The following is a 25,602-nucleotide window of genomic DNA, read 5'->3' on the forward strand; positions in this document are numbered from 1 at the left end:
CCTATCTCTTTCCCAAATTTCCCTTACATTTCCCCGATTCCCAGAACTTGGGGCAACCCTGGCAGGTGTGAGGCACATAAGAAGGTGTAAGTGGATTAAGCAAAGCTTCGTTGGAGTGGAGAATAAATAGGTGTGACACCCTTTGGCTTAAAGGCAAGAGTGCAAAGCAGGCCATTCAGCCTCCCCAAACTCTATTAGGGAACTGCATGATAAACAATTACAATAATGCTTTCTCCATTATTTCATGTGTCAATGAGCTTGTATCACACAGTATAGAGAAAACACTACCTTAAATGTAATAACAAAAAACACATTAAAAAATGTATGAATATTTTATATCTACACGAAGTAAAATATGAGCAATGATGTGAAACAAAAGATGCAAAAGGCAAGTCACTAGTGCAGATGTGTTTTTATTAGACATATTTTGATTTATTATTTTTATGATTAGATTAGCATTTTGACACTGTCTCTCATTTTCACACAACACAAATTAACTAACTGGTCAAATTTTAATACTGCACAATTTATGAAGGCGGTTAAAGACAAGTATAATAAACAAAAAATATTCTCATTTGTAGAAGCTCTTAAGTCTTATCACAAAGAGTTAACCATGATTTAACTATAACAGATACTTATTTCCACAGGCATATATAATATATTTTCCTCCTTTGAAATGTAGCACTTCTATGGAAACTGACTCAGCCTATCACCAATAAAAACATTACACTGCAAAAATGTTTTGATCAATTATAGATATGACAGAAATGTTAACAGAAGAGAGCCAAAGAACAATAGAGAGATATTTATTCTTGTTTCAAGCATTAATAAACTTATAACAATGAATCTGAGGTACAGTGCCTTTCAGATAAGGGAAAAAAATAATAATTTACATGCCACAAAATACATAATACACACAAAAATATCCATTTTAACTACAAAACCTTTAACAAGAAATGTGACCATTTAAAGAAATTAATGATTATCAAGTGCAAGTGTGGAAAAGGCAAGGCACAAGTTTAAAATCCACAGAGGAATAGTTAAAAGGAAAGGGTCACATTATCAACAATAAGAAGTCAAAATTGTCAAAACAATAGAACAAATCTTCAGTTCTGACCTAATGGTCAAAAAGTTAAAAAAATGAAGACAAACCACATGAATTTTCTTTCACGCACAAGTAATGAAGTTTTATTTCTTCATATTTCAAGTCTGCTTGTTTTAACAAGCAATTTTCCTCAACACCTGTACCAAAATATCACTCCAGCAAAAGTGACACACACTTCACTGTCTGGAATGTTTCACCACTCATTCACACTAATTACATAAAAAATTTCTGACTTTGCTAATCCCTCCATATGTAACAACTGATCTATACTTACCTCACCATCATCTTAATACAATCAATGTTACCATGAACATCTCAACCTGATTAAGGTCAAGTCCTTTAAAAGTAACAGAATGAATTTCTTCATTATCTAGTCACAGCATATCACTATATTGTACCCCAAATACAGTAGACTGATTTAAATTGTCCATTGCTGAATCTCTTGTCTTATAAGCAAAGACCCATACGCTTGCTATCTATTGGGTCATTGCTTATTCTGTGTTGTAGCATTTACTGCCTTGCTAAGATGCACAGTTATTAAGAATTTACAGTTAATATGAGATTTCATGTTAAGTCAAATTAGCCTTTTTTTCACACCGAAAAGATGGTATATCACCAATGTCCTTACTGAAAATAAAAATATATTAATACAGCTCTGTGTCACACATTTTTAAATTACATTACTGTTGCTGGAAGTTGCTGCAAGAAAAATTATATTGCCTGCACTGTACTACAATGCCTATCATTACTGTAATAATCTCTCTTGATTTTTTCTGAACTTTTGTCCTACTGTTTATATATTTATTTCTCTTTCTAGTCTACACATCTTTCCAACTACAAGCATTCTCTTCCAAGCACCTGAAAATGTAGGTATATGAATGTTTCACACCACTAAAAAAAAAAATTTTTTTTTCTTCTTCTTTCAGTCCACAAGTAAACAAGTTAAGTCTCTTGCTTAACAAATTGCTTCTCTTACTGACACTTCCTTCCTTGTACTGCACTGTATTTATCACACACTTTTTAGATGCGTAATATACAATGTCTTTTTTCATAATGATCACAGTTTTCACTCATGCAAATGCATACTTAAGTTTTCAATTCAACTAAAAACTGCTGTTCTGTTTTGCGAGCTCTCACTTTCTTCCACATTCTCAAATTCATCATCAGAGTTGAAGTTCTGTTTCTTTTTCTTGAGTAGTTCCTTGTATTCCCTGTACGTTATTTTCTTTGGTACAATTTCTGGAAAAGGAGAAAATAATATATTACAAATTACCAATTTATCAATGATATGCTTTGCCCTTACCAGAACAATATTTACCTTTCAGGAAAAGCAAATTATCATTCTTTTCCACAATTTCCGCTATGTGACTGTATTGCAAATCTTTTGTACAGCCACCTTCCTCAAATGCTTTTTGTGTGACATATTGAATAAACAATTCCTGGAAATGGAGGAGTAAAATGCAAGAATTATCACAGTGACATTTCAAAACTGAACATAGCAACTGACTAACACAGTGTAATACATACTCCATAATATCATTAACACCAACTTATCAGTAACAAAAGCCCATAATAATCTATTTTAATTACTTTTTAATCCAAAATATGGTAACTGATGTATTCCATTGACAAATAGATAATTTCCTTCTGAGCTCATAAAATTGTAACTAATTAATTACTAAATGCAGAGAATTAATTATGTTTACTCGTGGACCATAATATGACAGTTTTCCTTCCACTGAATAGCAATAAAGCTCAGAAAGAAAATATTCAAGCGACGTGAAGTGATCAAACTGGCTTTTGCATGAATACCATTCTCTCATATCTACGCAAATTAACTGCAAAAGAAAGTGGAAGATTTAAACAAAGTGGTAGCTTTATCTTGAATAAAAATAAATGGTCACCTGACAAAAGTCTTGCCAAGAGCCTGTAAAAATGTTAAAAAGAAATATTATATAACCATTTCCTGAACCAGCTTATGAACTAGTCATTAACAGTTCCAGAATACCATGATTATTTCAAATTATCAACATAAATGTACAACCGTCAGGACAATCAATATAAGAAATAGAGCACTTGCCCGCGAAAGGCAAAGGTCCCGAGTTTGAGCCTTGGTCCGGCACACAGTTTTAATCTGCCAGGAAGTTTAATATAAGAAATACTTTATATCTAAAAACAAAGATGATGTAACTTACCAAACGAAATCGTTGGTATGTTGATAGACACACAAACAAACACAAACACAAAATTCAAGCTTTCGCAACCCATGGTTGCTTCATCAGGATAGAGGGAAGGAGAGGGAAAGACGAAAGGATGTGGATTTTAAGGGAGAGCGTAAGGAGTCATTCCAACACCGGGAGCGGAAGGACTTACCTTTGCCTCTGTACTTCCGCCTCGACTGACATCTCTGCCCCAACACTTTGCCTGTACAAATATCTGCTTGTGTATATATATATATATATATATATATATATATATATATATATATATATATGTGTGTGTGTGTGTGTGTGTGCGTGTGCGAGTGTGTCCGCGCGCGAGTGTATACCTGTCCTTTTTTCCACCCTAAGGTAAGTCTTTCCGCTCCCAGGATTGGAATGACTCCTTACCCTCTCCCTTAAAACCCACATCCTTTTGTCTTTCCCTCTCCTTCCCTCTTTCCTGATGAAGCAACCCACAGATGTGTGTATGTGTGTGTGTGTGTGTGTGTGTGTGTGTGTGTGTGTGTGTCAATATACCAACGCTTTTGTTTGGTAAGTTACATCATTTTTGTTTTTAGATATATTTTTCCCACCTGGAATGTTTCCCTCTATTATATTCATAAGAAATACTTTATTTTCAGAAGAGGTTAATTATCTCAATCACAACTTCAGATATTGTAAATCAGCACACTACAAGATGTGTTTTCATTTACATTGTATTCCAATGGATTTACAAGAAGTCACTGTCACGTGGTCATGGGTCAGACCATTGCACTGTATAAACTTTTTGGCAGATATGAAAAGACAACAAGGTATAATGAGCAGAAAAGGAAATGATGATGACAATAAAGGCAATGCAAATAATAAGAATTTGTCAACAAAAAATATTAATTATATATTATTCACGTATAGCAGATTAAAAAAGTTAAAGTCCATGTCAGATAAGTCTGAAGCCTCTTTGCAAAAACAGGATTGTCCTAATATGTAATGCATGTAAATTAACTGCAGAGATGGTAAGTGTAAGTAAATGGCTCTGAATTATGAGTCTACCAAGTCTATCTTAAACTGCTGTTTAAGGCATATTTGTCATTAACAACCATAAACTTTGAATACAATAAAGTATGTCACCTCACCACAGATTTTGGAAGCTTACGAAATGCAAAGTATGAATAGCTACTGGGATTTGGTAGTGTGATGTGGACTGGTATGTACATCCAAAGTGACAGAAGTCAGCTGCATTAGTGTAGAACCATTAGCACAAGGCTTCACACACACATATCACCCAACAAGATATAGGAAAGTCAGTGGAAGAATATCCCTGACAGTTGCAGTGGACTTAGCACAGCTGCTTCATGCATCTATCTCAGCCAATCATGTAATGAGATTTTGTATGTGTCTCAATGGCAACACCTCAATGTTGCCACAACTCTACAGACCACTACTATATTTGCCTGCAGCAATTTGCGCTTTGCAATTGAAAGCTGGCTACAGTGGTACCGAGTCCACTATATTCTTTCCATAGTGAGAGTCTCAATCAAGGTAGAGAATCCATGTTAGTATGCTTGAGATCAGTTCTTTGGCCACAGTCAGTAATCAGTAATATTGTCCGTGCCAAGATGGTAGCTATTACTGACAGTAACATGATGCAATACCTGATCAGCTCCAATAAAAGCGAATATTTGCAGTTTCGTATGGGCATTAACAGGTGTCAAAAATGTTAATAATTTACTGCAGTCTTATTAAATCAGTACATAATTATGTTATGCAGTGTGAATAATTAAATTTTTGAAGTTAATTTGTACATTATGTGCATGGAGAGGCTACACTCTCCTCCATCAATCCCATTCAAGTTCCTGTACATTAGCTCTTCAACATGAAGTCCCAAGTTCTCATTTTTATTATTTTGATTGAAACTTAAAAACCTCAAGTAGTGCACAACTGAAGAACAGACCTTTGAAAGCAATGCTGACAGGTGTGTGTTCCATCACTGAAGGTCACTCTGTCCTGCATTTGTAGCCTGGCTCTCATATTTTGGTTGCAGTAGTTGCCACTATATATCATCTTCACTGTACACAACTTTGTTAACTTGACAACAAAGTGTGTGCTTTCAGCCTCTGTCATATATATATATATATTTTTTTTTTACACACACACACATTTTTTACACACACACACACACAGTGCTTCCAAAGATGGTTGGCTGTAATGATCCTGAGTTTGACACTCAATGTAATGATTCAGAAAGTGAAGAATACAATGCTCCTAAATAAATAAAAATAATAAAAAAATGAAAGTGATGACAGTTCGTCAGGCAACTTACATGTGCTCGCCAGTGGTACGAGACAAATGCATTTACTGTGTTCCACCCACCTTCTCCAAGATACCCATTCGTATGAAACAATTGCGCAATGCACAGTTCGACCCCATATATAGACAGAAACTAAAATATGATTAACTTTCAGGATATTTTAGTCCAAGTCCATTGCACAAGTATACTTGAGATTTTATTAAAAATTATCCTTAATAATTTTTAACTTATATTTTGAGCTGTAAAATTTGTATTTATATCTCTGTATGCAATGTCCTTCATCAGAGGACTGTTTCATTAACAAAAAATACAACTTTTATTAACATAATTTGTAAAATCTCAATATGTTGAGAGGTTAACCATGTAGAACCGCTTGTCATCAGTTACACCAGCAGCAGGAAACATGCAGACTTCTGCAGTGCATCAGGAGCTCCCAGCTGTCATTTCTGCCAGCCTAGGCAAATCATAGTGTTGTCAGCTAATAGCATTTTGCCATCAGTTTTAGCCAATTATTATGGCACAAGGCAATACTATGTAAGCAAGTGGATTACAGCAACAGTACTGTGACAATCAATGAAGACACTGGATGTGGCCATCAAATATAACTATTGCGGTTCAGTGGGTAAGCGAAAACAAAGGTGGATGAGTACGGCTGACCTCACAGGAGGAACCATTGAGAAACAAATAAATGTGTACCATGCGGTGTGAAGCAGTAGTTGCAAGTAAGTGGAGAAACCACCTCAATATGCACAGCTGAACTGAAGTGAACCCAAAATCTAAATGAAAAAATGGAGAATAAAGTGATTTTTTTTTACATACATATTGCAAACTTTGTGCAAGATGAAATCACTGAACATAGAAGGCTGCATCTAAGCAATACCTAAAAACTAAAGCAGACAGTCATGATGTGTGATTTTTACGAACTGCGAGGGATGGGTTAGATAAATGAGAAAAATTAAAATTAAACACGAGAATAAGAGACTGGCGGAAGGTATAAAGCCATATTCTACACCTTGCAATCCAAAATTGGAAGTCTTGGATCTGAAAATGAGAAACTGAAGGTAGAAAACTTCAAACTTCTTTTGCTGAAGTAACTGCTGAATTAAAATGAAATGAAAACACAGATGACATCAAAGAATTTGCAGCCAGCAAATTAATTTTGAAATGAAGCAAGTTTACAATGGTTCAAATGCAAAAGATGTCTGGGAAACAGAATTATAAACTATTTACTAACTTTGATTTGCATTATTTCCATAATTGTATTAAATCTATAAAACCATGACAATCTTCCCTCTATTACCGTAAACAGTGCTTATGAATCCACTATCGGCCAATTTCGGGTATACAGCTATTATCTGGTGACGGCTGAAATGGATGGAATAATAGTGCATCACGTAAATGAAGTCTCTGTCTCCTCAAGAGCATGTATAACTCTTTTTGGTCAACATAAAAAATACCATATGCAGACTTCATTGCTTTGGGTTTTACAGATTATCTTTGAGTCACAATATGTTGCAAGTATTGTAATATTGGGCACGCAATGAATCTTTATAAACTTCAGGAGTAGATATGTTCCCACAGCGAAGAAATCTATCATCAGAAATAAGAAGGTATCCATGAAGTGTAAAGACACAAGAAGAAAGTGTTTCAGCATGGTAAGAACTGAGTTCGTGATGATTTACTTCTGAGAAGGGAGATCACATAAACTGAACATAAATAATTTTCCACAATATAAATAAAAAAAGGAATAAATGAAAGCAATAGTAACTGGACCACAACAATTGCTTAAATGTGCCACAGTTCCATTAAATTTAGATAGAAAAGTAAGCATTGTACACCTCATTGAGGAATTGAGACATATTTGGTGAAGGCCGAAATGAACGACAAAAATACTACAGAAGCAGTGAAACTTACACCCACCCCAACACCAGCTGATCAGATCAAAACTTGCTTCAATGGACATGGATTACAGTGCTGAGATGGTTTTTTAGACAACAAATATCACCTATTACACTAGTGGAAAATCTGTTTTTGAACTGTACCTACGTGTATCTCTGAGTGTTTAATACGTCTATCTGTTACATTCAAGCATGCATAAATTCATTAGGATTAAGTTTTCATGACATGTGTATTTGCTACATGCAACCACATTCTACTACCAAAGTGATCTCTCATCATGTCAGCTCAAGGAAAAATTAACAGCTGGAAGTTTATACGACTAACTACTTGAACGATTTCTTCTGCTTCTTCAGCCTGGAACAATGACAAGATGTTAGAAGAGAGTGAAAACAAATACTGAGTTCCACTTTTATATAGAAGGAATTTCAGAAACTGAAAATTTCAAATGGAAAGTATGCTGGATGAATTAAATTTGTTGCATCTTACTGTATATGAACACATTATAAAGGTGAAATTTCTGGAAAGAGAGACAGACAAGAAACAGACAGACTACACAAAAATCTCAGAAAATGCAATAAAAATTGCCATCAAAAATTTTTGTAAAAATGTAGACAGAAATGCATAAGACTGCAGCGGTATGTTTCAGATATGCAAACACTTGTGTCCCACGTCTAAACTGAAAGGCACTGCTGATCAATTGCAGCAGCTGCTCCCATAGAAGTAATTGAAGTTCAGACCGACAAAATACACCTTTAGTGAGCATTTTTACAATTTGACAAGTTAATGCGTGACCTTTGGCTGACTGGTGCAATGGTTGATGAAACTGATGCTGTATGTCATCTCATACTAACAATGCCTCAACAGTATCTTAACACTAACAAATGACATACACAACAACAGCTTTATCTAGCACAATATACAACAATAACTTTATCTAGCACAAAAGTGAGTGGTAACACTTGCTGGAAGAAGAAAGGCTATCGTTGTAGACTTTTTGAGGGCCTATTCCAGCACTTACTTTAATCAAATTAAGAAAATAACAAAGAACCCAAATACTGATGGCCAGATGGGGATTTATCCCCTCGAACGTGAGCACGTGCGCTAATCCTCATCTCTCTCAGTTGAAACTTGAAATCAGCAATCAAATGCACTGTGTCAAAAGTAAATCTATCCTTAGATTTATTATTAACTTGCCTTTCCCCGATGGCTTTGCCCACTTGTGTGTTTAATACATACACCGAACACACCTATGCCTGCCCACCTTATCCTTTCACGTCCCCCCCTCCCTCTCCCTTTGTGCATTTCCTCCACCCCCTCTCTGCCATATCTTTCTTTCCTTTCCCTCTGACCATATTCTACTCCCCCTTGCTGTGCCTGTTCCCTCCTCTACCTATCTCATCTTGTCCGCAGCTATGCTCATTGGCATGTGTAGCACCTCCAATATAGTTCAACAAAGCAGGCCGGTACTATTCCCACAACACACCTGTCGTGCAGATGTGGTGACCCACACAGATACACAGCCAAGATGCGTGGGTGCATGTTATAAGGCACACCAAAGAAGTTGGCAGATGCAGCTAGAAGTTCAACAACTGTCAGAGGTCACCCCTTGTGGATGCATGCACAGCCTCTCATTGTAAATTGCCGTATAGGACATTGTCTATTTGTTAAGGAGAAAACAGACAGGTGCACTGTGTATGTTGTCGATGAAACTATGGTCTGGGATATATTATTGGAGGAGGAGGATGAGGCTCATACACTGGAGGAGGAGGAGGAGGAGGAGGAGGAGGAGGAGGAGGCGGCTATGCAGTCGCCGTGAATGTCCACATGTGACAGCTATTTGGTTGGGGAAGATGTGTAAGTGCAGGACACAATTTATGGAAACAATGAATGCTGGGTTTAATTAAGGTGCAAAAACTGAGACAACAGCAGGTGGTTTTGATTCTTACAATGTCCAGGTACCAGCCTTTAGGCATTACAATATTAAGGATAAACTAATATTTTTAAGAATTAGTATGAAAATGTAATGATTAATATGTAGTAACTTAAGTTTGTAGAATTAACTTAAAATAGAGCATATTACTAATGAAAGCCAGGCACAGAAAAAGTTTTTTGAGGAAGTTGGAGCCACTGAGAAAACACATTGATTAGTTTTAGAGACACCAACTCCACAGAACTGATAGTGTTCCAAGAGCATCCATTTCTGCATGCCAGGAGTGCCCAACTGACTTAGCTTTGTACTGGTATGTCACGCAACAGACGTAGTGGACAGGCATAAAAGAGGCAGCCACGTGATCTTCGTGACAATGGATTCTCTTGGTGTTGTTGGTAAAGTTATCTGTATGCACTGCAAATCTTGACTGCACACTTTTTAACATCTTCGGAAATGCCATTTTCGACCATGTTATGATGATCTGAAAGTTGGTCAGCCCAAAACTAGTCATCGAATGATTAAGAAGTAAAAATTTGCAACTTGGACTGGTTTTTTGTTCTACTGATTAACAGAAGTTGCTAACCCAAGCTACTCCAGCATGCTGGAAGTTTGTAGATTGCTACGTACCATAAAGAAGACATGTCAAGCTGCAAAAATGGAACAGCCATGGCTGAAGTTACAGGAAAAAGAATAGTGAAAGAGTTACCATAGTCAAAGTTGCAGGAGAAATAACATGACTAAGTACACATTACCATACTAAATGAAGTACCGTGGCTTCTTACAAGGTACGCACATCCTAAAGATAAACACATAGCCTTTGCTTTGCCTGATGATTTAGATTTTATTCTGCACTATACACCAATTCACATAATAAGGTTGTGAGAGCTGCAAAGAGATATGTCCACAAGGAGATAAGAGGTGGTGACTACCAATAAGCCCTGATAAGCCTTTTTAAGATATATGAACATGTATATTTTGGGCACTCACTCACACTTTGTATCTAAGTGGTAATAGACTGAAAATATGCTTATGCTGCTGCTGCAAATGATAATGATTATGGGTTTAAAGAAATGTAACTACTTGGATATAAGTTCCACAATTCATATGGAAATGGCATAAAAAGATATGAAAAGGAGAATTATCAGCTCTAGGGCTATGACCACATCATTGTAGTTGAAAATGTTTTGACAGTAGTTGTAGCCAGACTGTTGAAAGGGAGATAAAACCCAGACACCTGAAATTGTAGCTGGTCACTGAAGGATACACCAAAGAGGGTCATCATAGCCAGTACAATTAAAATGTGTGGAGAAAATGCTGACCGTATGGACTAGATAGCTAATTAGCTTCAACTGTTAGGTAAATAAAACACACATACAAAAATTTAAAAATGCATGGCAGTGCAGAGCGAGCCTGAAGCCACCTGCCAGCATCATATGCCAAATGGTACTCCCTCCCCCAACCCCCACTGACACCAAACGTGGAAGTGCATTAAATTTTGTATGACTTTGGTAGCCGCTAAGCCAGTGTCCACATGTATCGAATGCAGTGAGGTAAACAGGTCGATTGCTTATCTCTTAATCAGCTAGCAGGGCATATTTTGCAAGAATACAGGTGATCATGAGATGACTACCACAGTTGCACTGATGGTAGTTGTCCTGACACAAAAGGAGGTCATGGATAAGTCTGGTGTGGCTGATACGCAGTTGGCACAGTACAACAGCATCTTCCTGAGAAGCCTGGAAAGACGTATGGTATGCTTTTAAAGTCCTTTTTATTATTCTAAGCTCGTTGAGGGTCTTGGTAACCTGTTATTATGTATCCCAGGTTTTCAAAATTAGATGTCTTAGTTGCAATCTTATGTCTGTGCCTGATACTCTTGAGTTCAAATTTATCTCCTGTGGTTGTCTCTTTAGCTGATTTGTCACTGTATGCATTTCCCAGAATTCTAATTTGGCTCAGTGTGCAGATGAATGTTACTGTTGTCACAGAGATGCGGAGGTCAACTAATAGGTCTTAGATGTTAGCAAACAAAAGGTTTTTGGAGCTGCACTCAGATATGCCTTGTAAACAGCTCATGGTTCACTACAAATGAAGAGGTCCTTTGTGGCAAGAGTTTTAATGAACTGCAGAGCCCATGTTATGTTGATTAACTCTGCAGTACATATACTGTATGAATTTGGTAGAGAATACTTCTTGCACCTCTTTGCGTGTGCATAACCAAAACTGCCCCCTTCACTGACTTATGACCCATCTGTGTAGACCCATGTTGCATTTGAGTCATCATGGAGAACCGAACAGAACAGGAGCCTGAGATTGGTGGGATCAGCATTTTTCTTACAGCCATAAAAGAGGTTCATCTGAACCATAGGACTGGGTACTTACCATTTTACCATGGGGAGTTGGGGGTGGGCTGCCAGGGTGTTGGGAGGGAAGGGGGGGGCTCCAAGAGGAAACTCAATGAATACAGAGAGGAAGGGCAATTGGAGGTTCTTGCAAAGAGCTTCCAATTGTAGGCCAGCTGCTTACCCATTTTTGGGCGGTTTGTAAACAGTCTGAAGAACTGGTTGTGATGCAGATGAGTAACAACAGATGGTGCATAGTTTGTCATGAGTTGTTGGTCCTGATCCTCAATGATAGGACACCAGCTCCCTCCAGGAGACTGTCTGCTGGGCTCGTACAGAAGAAGTCAACCGCACACCGCTGTGGTGAGCAGGTCTAACAAGCTCAGCACTGATGTTGGTGCCAACTCAAAGGCAACACATCTGTAGTCAAGTCAGGATAAAATCAACACGCCATAAAGCTGCGGGAGAACTGTGTGGAGGAGCAAATCTGAGGGATTAACCTTCCTCATGTAATTTGCCTTGAGCTGGCATAAATGTAGTAATCATGTTAACTTACTGTCAAATAAAGGGCCTAAAATTTTATATTTTCCATGACTTCAAGTAAATGTTACTGGGGTAAAGAACTGGATGCGAATGCAGAGTTGACAAAAATGCACAACATGGGTTTCCACAGAAGAAAATTGATATCCATGATTCAGGGCCAATTTATGTACTTTTTTATAGCCCCTTGATGTTGGCACTCAGCTGTTCTCATTGAAGAGCTGCAATTCAGTCAAAGGTCATGTACATACTGTGAGGTTAGACAGTGGGATCCACTGTGATACCATCGATTGCAATTGCAAAAAGGATTACACTCAGAACTGAACCCTAAGGGACTACAGTTTCCCGTACGTATTGGTTACTGAGGGCTGAACCTATTTGGGCCGAGAATCATCAGAAGGATAGGAAATTCTGGAGAAATACCCATGCTGTGTAGACAGGATGTGATGGTGCAAGATGGTATAGTATGCCTTCTGTACATCAAGGAACACAGGGAACAGGTGTTGGTGATGCATGAAAGTACTGCACACTGATGATTCCAGAGGATTCTGTTGTCTGTGATGGGCCGGGGTCCACGAAAGCCACTTTGAAATTGCAAAAAAAAAATAAACAAAGATGGTGGATGGATACACACACACATCCATGGTGGATGGATATGTGTGTGTGTGTGTGTGCGCGCGAGTGTATACCCGTCCGTTTTTCCCCCTAAGGCAAGTCTTTCCGCTCCCGGGACTGGAATGACTCCTTACCCTCTCCCTTAAAACCCACATCCTTTCGTCTTTCCCTCTCCTTCCCTCTTTCCTGATGAGGCAACAGTCTGTTGCGAAAGCTAGAATTTTGTGTGTATGTTTGTGTTCGCTTGTGTGTCTGTCGACCTGCCAGCACTTTCATTTGGTAAAGTCACATCATCTCTTGGTCCCAGGTTTGAGCCCCACCAGTGCTTAAATTTTGAATAAAATCATCATCAGCAATGGTGGCTGAGAAAAGTCACTCAACTTTGACTAGGCAGACTGCCTGATAACTAGTCAAAAGTTGAGTGGCTTTTCTCAGTTTCAGGATAGGAATAATTCTCTCCCATCATTGGGAGGGGAAACTCCCCTTCCAGCCAAATACAACAGAGAAACTCGAAATGTGTTTTATGCCGTCATTGCTAAGATGTTTAAACATTTGATTATCGATTTTATCAGGTCCAAAGGTGTGTGTTGACACATTGCTAAAGCACTGCAGAACTCCTATTCACTACATGGAATAGCGTACGATTTGAAGCCTTGTGTATGGATGGATAAGGAGTTTTGCTCCAACAGGCATTTCCGCGTCAGGATATTAGGATGATAGTTACCACCTGTGGACACTTGGGGAAAGTCTGCCGTGAAACATTCAGCAATAACTGTGGGATCAAGGTGATGTAATACTGTACTTGGCAGTAGTGCCTACAGAGATCTAGGGGCAGGACGATGACAGCACAGCACAGTGATCACAACACTCAACAGATAATCGGTTATTATGACGCTGACACATTTATGTGACAAACATATGATTATGATGGAGTTGCTGGTGGCAATTAGAGATCAGAAATGAGGTCCCTATATGGGATGTCCAAAATTGAAGTTCCAGTTTTAGAAGGCTGCAAAAAGAGAACCCTTGCTCAGAATGACATCAAACTTGAACAGCGTACTATTGCACCTGTGGTGTAGTAGGGGTAGTGTCTTTGATTAGTGATCAAAACATTCTTGGTCCCAGGTTTGAGCCCCACCAGTGCTTAAATTTTGAATAAAAAATCATCATCAGCAATGGTGGCTGAAGACTTCTGGCGGTCATTCTTGTTCTGCCAACAACTTGTCACAGAAGGCAAAGGAGTGGACAGAGGATCAGGGCACACTCTAGCCCTTGGGGTGGGACACTACCCCTAGAAGGCAGACGAATCAGCACAGGATACGTGGCCTGTAAGTGAAAAAGTGTCATGATAATCTCTACATTGGCAAAAGATTCCAGGCTAGTCCCCAATTCGGATCTCCAAGATGGGAGTGCCAAGGGGAATGTGACCATGACGAAAAGATTTAATAACCAACAAAATGATAATGTTGTATGAGTAGAGGCATGGAATGTCAGAAGTTTGAATATGGTAGGAAAGCTAGAAAATCTGGGAAGGAAAATGCTAATGCTCAATCTAGGTATAGTGGGAGTCAGTGAAGTGAAATGAAAGGAAAAAACAATTTCTGATCAGATGAGTATAGCGTAACAACAACAGCAACAGCAGCAGCAGCAGCAGCAAAAATATCATATAATGGGAGTAAGATTCGTTATGAATAGGAAGGTAGGACAGAGAGTGAGTTTATGTAAACAGTTTAGTGATAGGGTTCTTCTCATCAGAATCGACAGCAAGCCAACATCGACAATGATGGTTCAGGTATACAGGCCCGATGTCGCACACAGACAATGGAGAGAGAGAGAGAGAGAGAGAGAGAGAGAGAGAGAGAGAGAGAGAGAGAGAGAGAGAGAGAGAGAATATGAGGATATTGAGAGGGTAATGCAGTACATAAAGGGAGATGAAAATCTAATAGTCATGGGGGACTGGAATGGAGACGTAGCAGGAGTAGTAGAAGAAAGGTTATGGGAGAATATAGGGAAAGACAGGTAGTATACAATATGTACATGCACCAAGAGGGACCAATAAGACTTTAAGACCAAGAACAAAATGCATGGTTCAAAAAGGGTGCAAGACAGTGATGCAGGCTTCCATTCCTGCTGTTCAATCTATGCATCAAAGACATGATGGTGGAAATAAAAGAAAGGTTCAAATTCAAGGTGAAAGATTATCAATGGCCAGATTCACTGATGACATGCTGTCCTCGGTGAAAGTGAAGAAAAATTACATCACCTCTTGAATGAAATGAACAGTTTAATGAGTACAGAATATGGACTGTGAATAAACCGAAGAAAGACAAAAGTAATGAGAAGTAGCAGAAATGATAACAGTGACAAACTTAACATCAGGATTGACGACTGAAGTAGACAAAGTTAAGGATTTCTGCTAACTAGAAAGAAAAATAACCTACAACAGACAGAGCAAGGAGGACATAAAAAGTAGACAAGCACTGGCAAAAATGCATTCCTCGTCAAGAGAAGTCTACCAGTATCAAATGCAGATCTTAATGTGAGGAAGAAATTTTTGAGAATGTATGTTTGGAGCACTGCATTGTGTGGCAATCAGACATGGACTGTGGGTAAAACAGAACAGAAAAGAATAGCACTTGACATATGGTGCCACAGGAGAATGTTGAAAATTAGGTGGGCTGACAAGGTAAATAATGAGGAAATCCTCCATAGAATCAGTAAGGAAAGGAATATATGGAAAGCATTGACAAGAAGGGACATTTGACAGATCATGTGTTAAGACATCAGGGAATAACTTCTGTGGTACTAAAGGGAGTTGTTGTAGGGGGTAAAAGCTGTACAGGAAGACAGAGATTGGGATACAACCAGCCAACAACTGAGGACGTAGGTTGAAAGTGCTGCTCTGAGATAAAAATATTGGCACAGGAGAGGAATTTGCGGAGGGCCGCATCAAACCAGTCAGAAGACTGATGGAATATATATATATATAAAAACAAAGATGATGTGACTTACCAAATGAAGGTGCTGGCAGGTCGACAGACACACAAACGAACACAAACATACACACAAAATTCAAGCTTTCGCAACAAACTGTTGCCTCAACAGGAAAGAGGGAAGGAGAGGGAAAGACGAAAGGATGTGGGTTTTAAGGGAGAGGGTAAGGGGTCATTCCAGTCCCGGGAGCGGAAAGACTTACCTTAGGGGGAAAAAAGGACGGGTATACACTAGCACACACACACATATCCATCCACACATATACCAAGTGTGTGGATGGATATGTGTGTGTGTGCGCTAGTGTATAGCCGTCCTTTTTTCCCCCTAAGGTAAGTCTTTCCGCTCCCGGGACTGGAATGACCCCTTACCCTCTCCCTTAAAACCCACATCCTTTCGTCTTTCCCTCTCCTTCCCTCTTTCCTGATGAGGCAACAGTTTTGCGAAAGCTTGAATTTTGTGTGTATGTTTGTGTTCGTTTGTGTGTCTGTCGACCTGCCAGCACTTTCATTTGGTAAGTCACATCATCTTTGTTTTTAGGTATATATATATATATATATATCCAGAGGGAAACAACATGGACCAGAAAAAAAAATTTATGAAAAATTTAGCAACACATGGTGTTACACGCATCTTAATGTAAATGGGGTTGGTTCCAAATGACAGGTGAATTGCAATACTGCATTTTGAGTCGTACATTACACCATCTGTACTGTTCAATGGCGCATGACTGCACCTGTTTGGCAGTTAACAGTTGTGACACTGTTGGCTAGCTTCACGATGGCAAGGTCGTACAACATAAAATGGGAAAAACCACATAAAACAGTTTCTAATTGTCGTGAGACTGATGCTAGGCATCTTCAATATGCTGTTCACCAATTACTACAAGTTGAAATAAAGAAACAGCTGTTCCACAACAGATAAGTGTCTCTGGGGTCACGTTCACTGGCAGCGAAGGCACGCCAGAAAAATTTTTCTCGATAGCATGACTACTTCTTGCTACTGCTGCAGCCTCACTTGAAGTAGCCAGAAGTGGAAGGTACTGCTCATATGCAACTCAACTGCGCATGCGCAGGAGCCCGCTGGCACCTGCTCAAAACAAACTTACTTAAACAGTTATGATGTCATGCTTATTGGAAGTAGTTTGCTATTCTGAAGTATTTTGAAGTCTTCAACCTAAAGTCTTTGACACATTTTGCTTTAGGCAAGCACTTGTGGTTGCACTGTGTTTTATTACTGTAAATGGTGCATTTCCTTTGCAATGTAACTTTTACTTTGGTCTTATTCTGTCTTTTACATTTTATTGCTACAGTATTATTCTGTAGTAATGTGATACAGTATAACTCTTTGCTAGACTATCAGTTCTTAGCAGTCAAAATTACAAAAATTTAACTCAAGACTGAAACGATGAAAATTCCCAGATATTTCCCAGTTTTCTCCTGGATAAAAAAAAAAAAAAAAATCCCTGGTTTTTCTTGGATTTCCTGGTTGTCCCAGAGTGTATACATCCTGGTATTAATGTCACCGATCAGCAGAGAGGCAAAAAGGAATACAAACGTCTCAAAAATGAGATAGACAGGAAGTGCAAAATGGCTAAGCAGGGATGGCTATAGGACAAATGTAAGGATGTAGAGGCATACCTCACTAGGTGTAAGATAGATACTGCCTACAGGAAAATGAAAGAGACCTTTGGAGAAAAGAGAACCACTTGTATGAATATCAAGAGCTCAGATGGAAAGCCAGTTCTAAGCAAAGAAGGGAAAGCAGAAAGGTGGAAGGAGTATATAGAGGGTCTATACAAGGGCGATGTACTTGAGGACAATATTATGGAAATGGAAGAGGATGTAGAAGATGAAATGGGAGATACGATACTGCGCGAAGAGTTTGATAGAGTACTGAAAGACCTAAGTCGAAACAAGTCCCCAGGAGTAGACAACATTCCATTAGAACTACTGACAGCCTTGGGAGAGCCAGTCCTGACAAAACTCTACCACCTGGTGAGCAAACTGTATGAGACAGGCGAAATACCCTCAGACTCCAAGAACAATATAATAATTCCAATCCCAAAGAAAGCAGGTGTTGACAGATGTGAAAATTACTGAACTATATGTTTAATAAGCCACAGCTGCAAAATACTAACATACTAACACTAATTCTTTACAGACGAATGGAAAAACTGGTAGAATCCGACCTCAGGGAAGATCAGTTAGGATTCCGTAGAAATGTTGGAACACGTGAAGCAATACTGACCCTACGACTTATCTTAGAAAATAGATTAAGGAAAGGCAAACCTACGTTTCTAGCATTTGTAGATTTAGAGAAAACTTTTGACAATGTTGACTGGAATACTCTTTCAAATTCTGAAGGTGGCAGGGGTAAAATAAAGGGAGCAAAAGGCTATTTACAATTTGTACAGAAACCAGAAGGCAGTTATAAGAGTCAACGGGCATGAAAGGGAAGCAGTGGTTGGGAAGGGAGTGAGACAGGGTTGTTATTCAATCTGTATATTGAGCAAGCAGTAAAGGAAACAAAAGAAAAATTCGGAGTAGGTATTAAAATCCATGGAGAAGAAATAAAAACTTTAAGGATTGCCGATGACATTGTAATTCTGTCAGAGACAGCAAAGGACTTGGAAGAGCAGTTGAACAGAATGGACAGTGTCTTGAAGGGAGGATATAAGATGAACATCAACAAAAGCAAAACAAGGATAATGGAATGTAGTCAAATTAAGTCGGGTGATGCTGAGCGAACTAGATTAGGAAATGAGACACTTAAAGTAGTAAAGGAGTTTTGATATTTGGGGAGCAAAATAACTGATGAGAGGATATAAAATGTAGACTGGCAATGGCAAGGAAAGCGTTTCTGAAGAAGAGAAATTTGTTAACATCACGTATAGATTTAAGTGTCAGGAAGTCGTTTCTGAAAGTATTTGTATGGAGTGTAGCCATGTATGGAAGTGAAACATGGACGATAAATAGTTTGGACAAGAAGCTTTCGAAATGTGGTGCTACAGAAGAATGCTGAAGATTAGATGGGTAGATCACACAACTAATGAGGAGGTATTGAATAGGATTGGGGAGAAGAGGAGTTTGAGGCACAACTTGACTAGAAGAAGGGATCGGTTGGTAGGACATTCTGAGGCATCAAGGGATCACCAATTTAGTACTGGAGGGCAGCGTGGAGGATAAAAATCGTAGAGGGAGACCAAGAGATGAATACACTAAGCAAATTCAGAAGGATGTAGGCTGCAGTAGGTACTGGGAGATGAAGAAGCTTGCACAGGATAGAGTAGCATGGAGAGCTGCATCAAACCAGTCTCAGGATTGAAGACCACAACAACAACAACAACACCACAAAATATGATGGATGTAGAAATGAAAAGGAGACACTCACGGGAGGAACAGGTAGACGACAGCATCAAACCAGCCTACAACAGAAGTTTTTGAAAAACACTGGGGAAAACCAAACTTTTTAAACGTTGTTCAGCACATTGATTTAGCATAGCTAAAATGCAAAATGACAGCAGATATAGACAACGTACCAATGACAAATATATTGCAAAGCCACTGGCATACACTGCCTATTTATGCTTAGTGAAGAAATGTTTCTTCAAAGACTGAAACCTATTGCCCTATATTACTCCTGCCTGCAGTCTCCCAAGCATTTGAAAGATTAATAAAGCAGCAAGCCACAAATGACAACAAACTTCATTTAACAAAGTCCAAGCATTTGGAATAGGTTCCAAGATATGCAAGTGATTCTAAGATGCCAAAAGTTACAGAATCCAATACAATGAACTGGATGGTGAGTGTTCACCAGTGACAAGGATCCGTCAGGGTTGCCCCATGGAAGAAATGTTCGAATAAATTAGTGGGGCACTACTTGACACAGTCACAACAATTAAGTTCCCAAGCATACCTTTGCAAAGAGAGATGAAAGAACGAGCATGTAAGTAATAGGGAAAGGCAAATGGTTTATTTCACAGGAAACCACAAACAGAACACTAGTGTGATCCATTCTTGAGAACTGCTCAAGTGTTTGGGATCCCCGCCAATTTGGATTAAAGGAAGAAACTGAAGCAATTCAGAAGCATGCTGCTAGATTTGTTACTGTTAAGTTCAATGAATACCCAAGTATAACAGGCAAACTCAAATTGTAATTCCTGGAAAGAAGACTACATTCCTTTTGTGAAACAAATGTGACAGTATAGAGAACCAGAATTTGCAGCCGAATGCGGAATGATTCTACTGTCACCAACACACATTACATATAAGGACCACGAGGGCTCTTATAGAGGCATATACACAGTTGTTTTTCCCTCATTCTATTTGCAAGAGGAACAGGGAAGGAAATAATTAGTCCAAGGTGCCCTCTGCCATGCATCATCTGGTGGCTTGTGGAGTATGTTAGTAGATGGAGATGGTACTGCACATTAACTGGTATGGCCTTGGAACAAGCACAAGTGCAGCAACAATGACATACTCTGATACCAACCTGAAACCTGGAGAAAATCACAAAAGTGTGACAGAAGCCAATTTAATTTAAATGTTTCTAAATCTGTAGCCATGAATTTCTTTTAGACAAACTGGAAGCACAAGGAATAGGGGGAAAAATGTGGTTCAAATCATATGGACAGATTGGAACACATGTTTGGAACTAAGATCAACACATTCTGATCATAAAGTTGAATGGGTATCTAATACACATGTGTTAGACATCAAAACAGAATTACTAGGCAATACACCTGGTCATCTATTAACCCTATTTACATAATTGGCATACAAATCTCAGACATTGCAACCAATAACAAGATATTTGCAAGCAATACTACTGTAACACTGTGTGGCAAAAGAGTCTCTATACATAAGAACATGTGAAATTCTCCAGTCCACATTTTCATTTTTCAGTGACATTGGGAGGATAATGTAATTAGAACAAACTACATTCTGTTTGTAAAAATGAATCCAAACCCAAGCTGTATCTCAGGTTGAGTGGTAATCAGTTCGAAAAACTAACAGGAATGCACATCATCCAAGACTAATTAGGAAGGTCCACAGTGGAACTATGTCACAGACTTAATAAAACCTGTTTTGCGTGGAGAGCTTTCAATGTCTTACAAATTATGAAATAAAATAGTTGTTTAAAAAGGCGTTTGCATGAGGGACATTCAGAACTTCACACAATAAAGCTGCTTACACTTGACAGTAGCTTACATATACGTAGACAAGTATGCCTCAGTGATATTCGTAAACCTAAGAAATCTGTATACTCACGACGACTACCACCATTACAAAACAACTGTGGGGCCTCCATGTAACATGACTACAAACAAAACACTTATTAAACACATGCGAGTCACATGGAATCCTACTTAATGCACTAGGCCTATCAGCTTGCATATTTTTAGATAAGTCTATTTCTTTCTAGTTTTCTATCCATTTTCCTACAAGTTACATCACATAAAATTTCTGTCAAGTTTACTAAAAACATTCATTTTTATTTTTAGTTCCATATGGTCCTTACATCACTTTTCTATTTGATTTCTTTTGAAATAAATTTGTAATTTCTCTTAGCAAATTTACCCAAACTCCTCCATACAACAAACTTTCTGATTTTGATCTAGTCTACTTTGCGCAAACATCCCCCATCATTGTCTTGTCAGTGCATTGGCTGACTTTTAATATTCTGTAACTCTGTATATGTCTTCTACCTCCTTGACAAACTGTGGGCACAGTACAGTGGAGGACACACTTCAGTGATTTCTGTGTTACTACTTTGTGTAATATTCCCTCTACATCTCTATTACTGATAACAGTCTTGCAACCATGTAGTTTAGTTAATACACACCTTTATCCCAAATAAACATTGTCCACATAATATAATTTATGCAAATTAAAAAAACAACAACAATGGCCTAGGGAACCACTCCCCTCCCCTTCAGCTATGGTAACGCCTGATCTGTAATGTATGCCAATGTTAGGACACTGGGCACAATTTGTATAACAAGGAAGAGAAGCTGTAATTTGAGAGCTATAGAACTTGTAATGACAATGGATGTTCAAGAGATCTGTACTACAAAAACTTTATTCCCTAAATTGGTAAAATCCTTCACACAAAACATTACTTCATATTCTGAATGTTACATTGCACTGGACACCCTCCTAAAGTGCTCACTACCATGATTTCATTTAATTTAAAAGTGGAAAAGGCTAGTTTAGCAGTAACTTAAAACGTTTAGTGTGGATTCAAGTCAAATGTTCATTCATTCAATAGAATTTTGTTAGTTCTGATGTGAAATGACAGGATAGAATCAATTAACTGTAAATCTGTGCAAACATAATGATGTAAACTTTTGTGAAATCATCGCCTTCTCTCCTAAACCGCATTCAGTGATATTCAAAACTGATTAAGGAATTACTATGTATGATTTTACACGCCATATACAGATCACATGCATCTCACGAAACGACCAGTAACTTCACCACGAATGTAAATATATATACTGTGGGCCTAATGCACTAACCAAAACGTACTCTGATAAATTAGTAAATTCAACCTTTATACATTATCCAAAAATTCACCGCCCCTAACCTATTTACACAACTATATGTGTCAAACATAATTGCCGAAATACAAACCGTTGCTTTCGCCACTAGGTGCAGAGAATCCTGGCTAATATTTTCGACATCTGGAGAACTTTTCATAATAGTTTTGATACGTGAAATAGGTAAACTCAATTCCTTCTGTTTTTGAACAGGAGATTTATTTGCCGCCATCTTCAAACTCATTAACTCACAAAGACTTTACATTGTTAAGCAAAGATTGTATTGATGTAACATCTCAAACATCTTCCATTTCAAGCACGTAGCTACGCGTTTTCACAGACATTGAAAACTTGTAACTGTATCTGCCCACCATCACAATCGGAAGCCGGTTAAAGTCCATTTCACACGAGCGGCGTTCTGACCAAAATCGACTATTCTTTGTGGGTGTGTGTCACGTGCTTGCATGTAAAGGCCAATTAACACTAGCTGTCACGTCACGACGCATTTCGTCACGTTACATCAAAACATTCTGCAATGCGTTTCAAATGGGGGCTTTTACAGTGGCTGTCCCGTCAGGTCACCGTCCAGGTTTCTTTGAAGTAGTGGTGAGCAAGAAATCGCGTATCTGTTATAAATCACAGTGATTGAGATTTCACAGATATCGCAATAACAACTTTACAGAATCTAGCTGCGATTTCAGTCACAACTAGGAGTCGCAAGTAGCCTTTAACTTTTAAATCCGTTTGTCATCTGTTGGCCGAATTTCGTACTTCTTCCTATGAACCTCTTGTCTAGCTGAGATTTAAGTGACAAGTGGCAAGTAGAAGTCGGAAGTAGCAACTAAAAAGCGCAGTTAACATTCAACGCCGTGTACCATCTGAGAATTGGTGCAGGCGAGGAATGTGTAGGCCTGATATAGATTACGCTAATAGACAGACCTATAGGGTAGCTTGGAATTTTCGTGACATATTTATCTAAAACTTGAAGAAAATTTCAAAAACAGGTAATGGGTAAGACTCCGATGAGTATTTTGACGTATATTACACACATATATCGTACATAAACTACTAAAAATGCAATCTGGTGTATACTATGTAATTTTTACCAAATGTTTAACAACTGTACTCAAAAGACTGATATTTTTTCCAATGGTATAGTACGCACTTATACTTTTGTGTGTATTTTAAAATACTGCATTAGTACTATTCCCAATGTCAACTTGTAACTGTAATAACACTGCTTTCCATTATTTTCACCTGCACATCATCAATCTTAAAGCATGTAACCTTCCAACTAACCTAGACCTTGGGCTACACTACAGGTTAGTCTGTCATCACAACCAACATTCAAGGTGAGAAGTGTGGACAGATCAGTATCACACTCTAACGAGTCTTTATCACTAAATTCATGCCAAAAATTTTGGGGTATGGGATGAAAGATTAAAACAGAATTTTCATAATTGACTCAGTGTAGTTAACATTAATTTTCATCCCTTTCAAATCACATAATGACTTCAATGACACACAGTACCAATACTCAGTTTGCACACTTGTGCTATCAATTATGGCTCTTTTGCACTGCGAATTCTTCAAGGGTCGATTTTGAATCTTCAGTCTTATCTCTTCTAGATGTGGATGAGTACATAGAACAGTCAATAATCCAAATGAAAACTGCATCTGGAAAGATTAGATTAGTACTTGTTCCATAGATCACGAATACGACACTTCGTAATGATGTGAAACATGTCAGGTTATTAAACTTTTATATTCCTACTAATTATTAGTAATATAATTCACATTATACAACTGCTAGTACTTCTGGTAATAAAAGCAGTGGAGTGGGTAGGGGGGGAGGTTTCACACTTTGTATAAATGATGCTCCTATATTCAGTCACAAAGTTAGAAACTAATCTTACTTCTCACAAAGACAGTGTAAAGACGGTGTGACAACTTTTGCAGTTCTGCTGTCACTTATATTTTGAATTATTGCTATGTCGAGTGACTGACAATGTGGTTCAGATACTTGTGAACGTAACAATGCGGTTAGAATCTGTATTCTAAACGTGAACTCCTATGCTACTGTGTGGTATTTGTGTTATGATTCTCAACATTACACTATCAATATTTTCACACTTATTCCATTAATATAAAACTAAAGCCAGATGGAGAACATAAGTAAAGCCTACTTAATACTGACTGTTTTGTTGGAACGGAATTTTGTCTATGGGTAGGCATATCTTTTGTATATCATGTAACAACTGAGGAAAGATCGTTGGAAATATTAATAACACCATTTCAGGTTACTGAGACGTTACACTAGGCCCTCATAAATAATCGCCTATACAGGGAGAACATATGTCTCGGTTGGATTGACACAGTTCATTTCTTACTTGCGCCTAAGGACAGTGTACCATCTACGGTTATAAATCGCAGAAATCGCGTTAAGTGCAGAAATCGCAGAAGTCACAGAAATCGCATAAGTTGCAGAAATTGCGTAAATCGCAGGAGTAGAAAAATCGCAGAAGTCGCTGAAATATCGGAGGGATAAAAGTTGAAAAATCCCAGTTAAGAACCGCAGTTATAAAAAAGTAGCATTCACACAAATCACTGATATCGGAAAATCGCAGTTTACCGTATCCCTACTCTGGAGGAAAGTTTTGACAGCTGACATTCGTTGCTGATCACATGACCCACAAGCCCCTTACCTTCCAATACATGACCATGTGTATACCTCCATATTTCGTTCCATCGTTGTTTTCTTGGTTGATATCAGCTCCTTACTGTTTGTTATTTGCTACAAATTGTTTCGTTTGCTATTTCTTTTGTTAAAATTTATAATAAATGACGACAGATTAATTGAAGCAGTGGGACAGCAGTCTGAACTATATGACATGAACTTGCTAAATTACTTGCCCTATACTACAATTATAAAGTGGATTTTTATAGATACTACTATCATATTTAATATTTTATTATGAAATGGATTACAACATAGCTGCAACTTGAACTAAAAAAAGTACTGTGGGTAGAATCAGATTGATTTAGTAGATGGAATTTATTGGTGTGTTGTGTGGCATTTTTAGTGTCATGTACGGAAATGCGCTGAAACTTTCGGACACTGCAAGTT

The 25,602-nt window shown here is 38.2% G+C and overlaps 1 protein-coding gene across 1 annotated transcript; it reads right to left on the bottom strand.

Moving 5' to 3' along the window:
- Window positions 1–374: 374 nt before the first annotated feature.
- Window positions 375–22,736, bottom strand: LOC126184387 (chromatin accessibility complex protein 1). Its single transcript, XM_049926774.1, has 3 exons — window positions 22,570–22,736; window positions 2,424–2,544; window positions 375–2,344 (listed from the first exon to the last, which is right to left on the bottom strand). The coding sequence occupies exons 1-3, from the start codon at window positions 22,717–22,719 to the stop codon at window positions 2,205–2,207; spliced, it is 411 nt and encodes a 136-aa protein (XP_049782731.1). The 5' UTR covers window positions 22,720–22,736; the 3' UTR covers window positions 375–2,204.
- Between the last annotated feature and the right edge of the window lie 2,866 nt (window positions 22,737–25,602).

The sequence above is a fragment of the Schistocerca cancellata genome, chromosome 1 (genome assembly GCF_023864275.1).
Source record: "Schistocerca cancellata isolate TAMUIC-IGC-003103 chromosome 1, iqSchCanc2.1, whole genome shotgun sequence".
NCBI lineage: Eukaryota > Metazoa > Arthropoda > Insecta > Orthoptera > Acrididae > Schistocerca > Schistocerca cancellata.